Genomic DNA, 2,418 nt, shown 5'->3' with positions numbered 1-2,418 from the left:
ACATTTGGGCGAGTTCTGGCTCAGGCAGGACCCCCCCACGCATGGATTCTGCCCAGCCTAGTGGCTGGGAGATGCTCCAAGGCAGATCATAGAATCAATAGGGTTGGAAGAGACCTCAAAGATTGATTCCAACCCTACCATGGTTACTAGACCATGGCACTAAGTGCCACATCCAGTCTCAAATGATGTGAGGTTTCCTGGCTGCAGGACACAACAGGGTGCTGCAGCCCTGGATAAGTCTCTTGGCACCTTTGCCTGTCTCCAGGACCCTCAAGCATGCCACAAATATATCTCCCTTTTGGGGTGACTCTTGGGACCTGCAAGCTGCATCCCATATATAAGCCTCCTTTTCAGTACAGCTCTGGGATGCCCAAGCTGCTCCCTAAGGAAAAGTCTCACTTTTGGGGTGTCTCTTGGAACCCCAAGCTGCCCCTCAGGGATCCACTTCCCTTGTGGGACAGTTCTGGGACACCCAAGCTGCACCCCATTGGTAAACCTTTCAGGACCACTTCAGGACCACCCAACTGCACCCGAATGGCTAAGCTTCCCTTTTGGGATGGCTCCTGGGACCCCCATGGCTAAACCTCCCTCGGTGCCCCCCCAGCTCACCTGTGAGCTGTGTGACAGCAGTGGCAGCCAGTGCCTCGGTGGCCAATGTCACCATGTCATCGGACGCCACCGTGACGATGTTGACTTCATCGCCTTCCTCTGGCTCCAGGATTTTGATCCCAGCCTTGCCCTGGTGCACCGTCTTCACGTGGGATCGCAGATTATCCACACGGTTAAACCCCCTCCCGCACTTGTCACACAGAAATGGCTTCTCCCCTGGGAACCAGATGGAATTCGGGGGGGTGGGTGATGGGGTGATGACTTAGGGGGTAGGTAGCAATTTTGGGAAGTGCTGGGGAGCTTCGGGTACCCACCAGTGTGGATAATGATATGTTTGGAGAGGTCACCCACGTTGACGAAGGCTTTGTTGCAGACGGTGCATTTATGGGGTCGTATGTTATCATGGTGCCGGATGTGATTGGCCAGTTGGCTTGACTGGACAAACCTTTGGGAATGACACTGCCATCACGACAATCCACAGTAACGCCCTGGCGCCTCCACCCACCCCCACGTTCCAGCCCCTAGCCGTGGAGGGTGTGCAGATCCCCTCTGATATCCTAACACCACCAGTGTGCCCCTCTCTTACATTCCCAAGGTGAATCCTCACCTCTTCCCACATCGCTCACACACATACGGCTTCTCCCCTGTGTGCTGGCGCACGTGGGCGATGAGGGAACTCGCCTGCGTGAAGGCTTTCCCGCAGATCAAACACTGGCATGGCTTCTCTCCTGGGGAAAAAACGGGGAAACAGTGGATGGGGAGCATGAAGGGAAGGCAAAATCCATCAGGAAAGGAATGGAGGTGTATCCTTACCGGTGTGGATGCGGACGTGACGCTGGAGCGCTCCAGGGTCGGCAAACTGGCGCTGGCAGTGGACGCAGACGTAGGGTTTCTCACCGCTATGGATCCGGAGGTGACGTTTCAGGTTACCTGAGAGCAGGTGAGGTTCAGTTGAAGGACACTGGATCCTCCCTCCCTCCCTCTTTTCCTCCTTCCCAGCACTCCAGAAGGTCCCTTGGGAAAGCCTGTTGCTATTTAGGGAATTGGGACTGTGCAGGGACCAAGGGAAGCAGCTACACCTCACAACAACACAGCAGTGGGAACAGCTGGGACAAGCACCCAGTGTTTGAGGGGATCAAAAGACTCCATTGGGATCATCCTGACCCCTCTGGCTCTGCAGCAGTCTGGGGAGATAGAAAGAGACATCCCCATCTCCAGAACCTGGATCAAGAACTCCTTTTCAAGGTGTGACCCATAACCAGGCTCCATTCTGGTGACCCCATCTGGGGGACACTAGAAATTGATGCAGCACAACCACAGTGTTGCAGGGAGACATTTAAATCAAAGATGAAATCCTTTCTCCAGCTCTGATCTGCCCCCAGAGCACCCCGTCTCCCTAGACCACTGTGCTACCTGATGTGGTGAACTGCTTCCCACACTCGCGACATTTCAGGGGCCCATCCGCAATGTGGATCTTCAGGTGAGCCTTCAGATTTCCCACCTGGGAACAGAGAATGCGATGCAGAGAGCCCCAAAACACCCTGTCTCCCTCTTGAGTGACCCGAATCCCAGATGATCCTATTCTCCACTGCTCAACTCACCTGGTTGAACTTCTTGTCGCAGTGGGGACACTTGTGCTCCTTGTTGGTGTCGTGGGTTTCCAGGTGCCGCATCTTGGAAGTGGGGTCAGAGAACGAGCGGCCACAGTAGTCGCACTGGTAGGGCTTCTCCCCGCTGTGGACCAGCTGGTGTCGCTTGAGGTTGCCCGAGGTGGTGAAGAGCTTCCCACAGTCCTCACAGCGGTACTTG

The 2,418-nt window shown here is 55.3% G+C and overlaps 1 protein-coding gene across 1 annotated transcript in view; it reads right to left on the bottom strand.

Annotated features, from left to right (window-relative positions):
* ZBTB17 (zinc finger and BTB domain containing 17) overlaps window positions 1-2,418 on the bottom strand; it is a 5,763-nt gene that overhangs the window by 460 nt on the left and 2,885 nt on the right. Inside the window, exons 7-12 of the mRNA XM_009084461.1 lie at window positions 2,211-2,414; window positions 2,023-2,110; window positions 1,423-1,539; window positions 1,217-1,337; window positions 924-1,054; window positions 610-825 (exon numbers count right to left, since the gene is read on the bottom strand). Of these exons, the coding sequence (XP_009082709.1) occupies window positions 610-825; window positions 924-1,054; window positions 1,217-1,337; window positions 1,423-1,539; window positions 2,023-2,110; window positions 2,211-2,414 (877 nt within the window). The remainder of the gene's footprint in view (window positions 1-609; window positions 826-923; window positions 1,055-1,216; window positions 1,338-1,422; window positions 1,540-2,022; window positions 2,111-2,210; window positions 2,415-2,418) is intronic.

The sequence above is a fragment of the Acanthisitta chloris genome, unplaced genomic scaffold (genome assembly GCF_000695815.1).
Source record: "Acanthisitta chloris isolate BGI_N310 unplaced genomic scaffold, ASM69581v1 scaffold21151, whole genome shotgun sequence".
Lineage (NCBI taxonomy): Eukaryota > Metazoa > Chordata > Aves > Passeriformes > Acanthisittidae > Acanthisitta > Acanthisitta chloris.
Note: the sequence above shows the minus strand (reverse complement) of the source record. Positions and strands in the feature narration are given on the sequence as shown.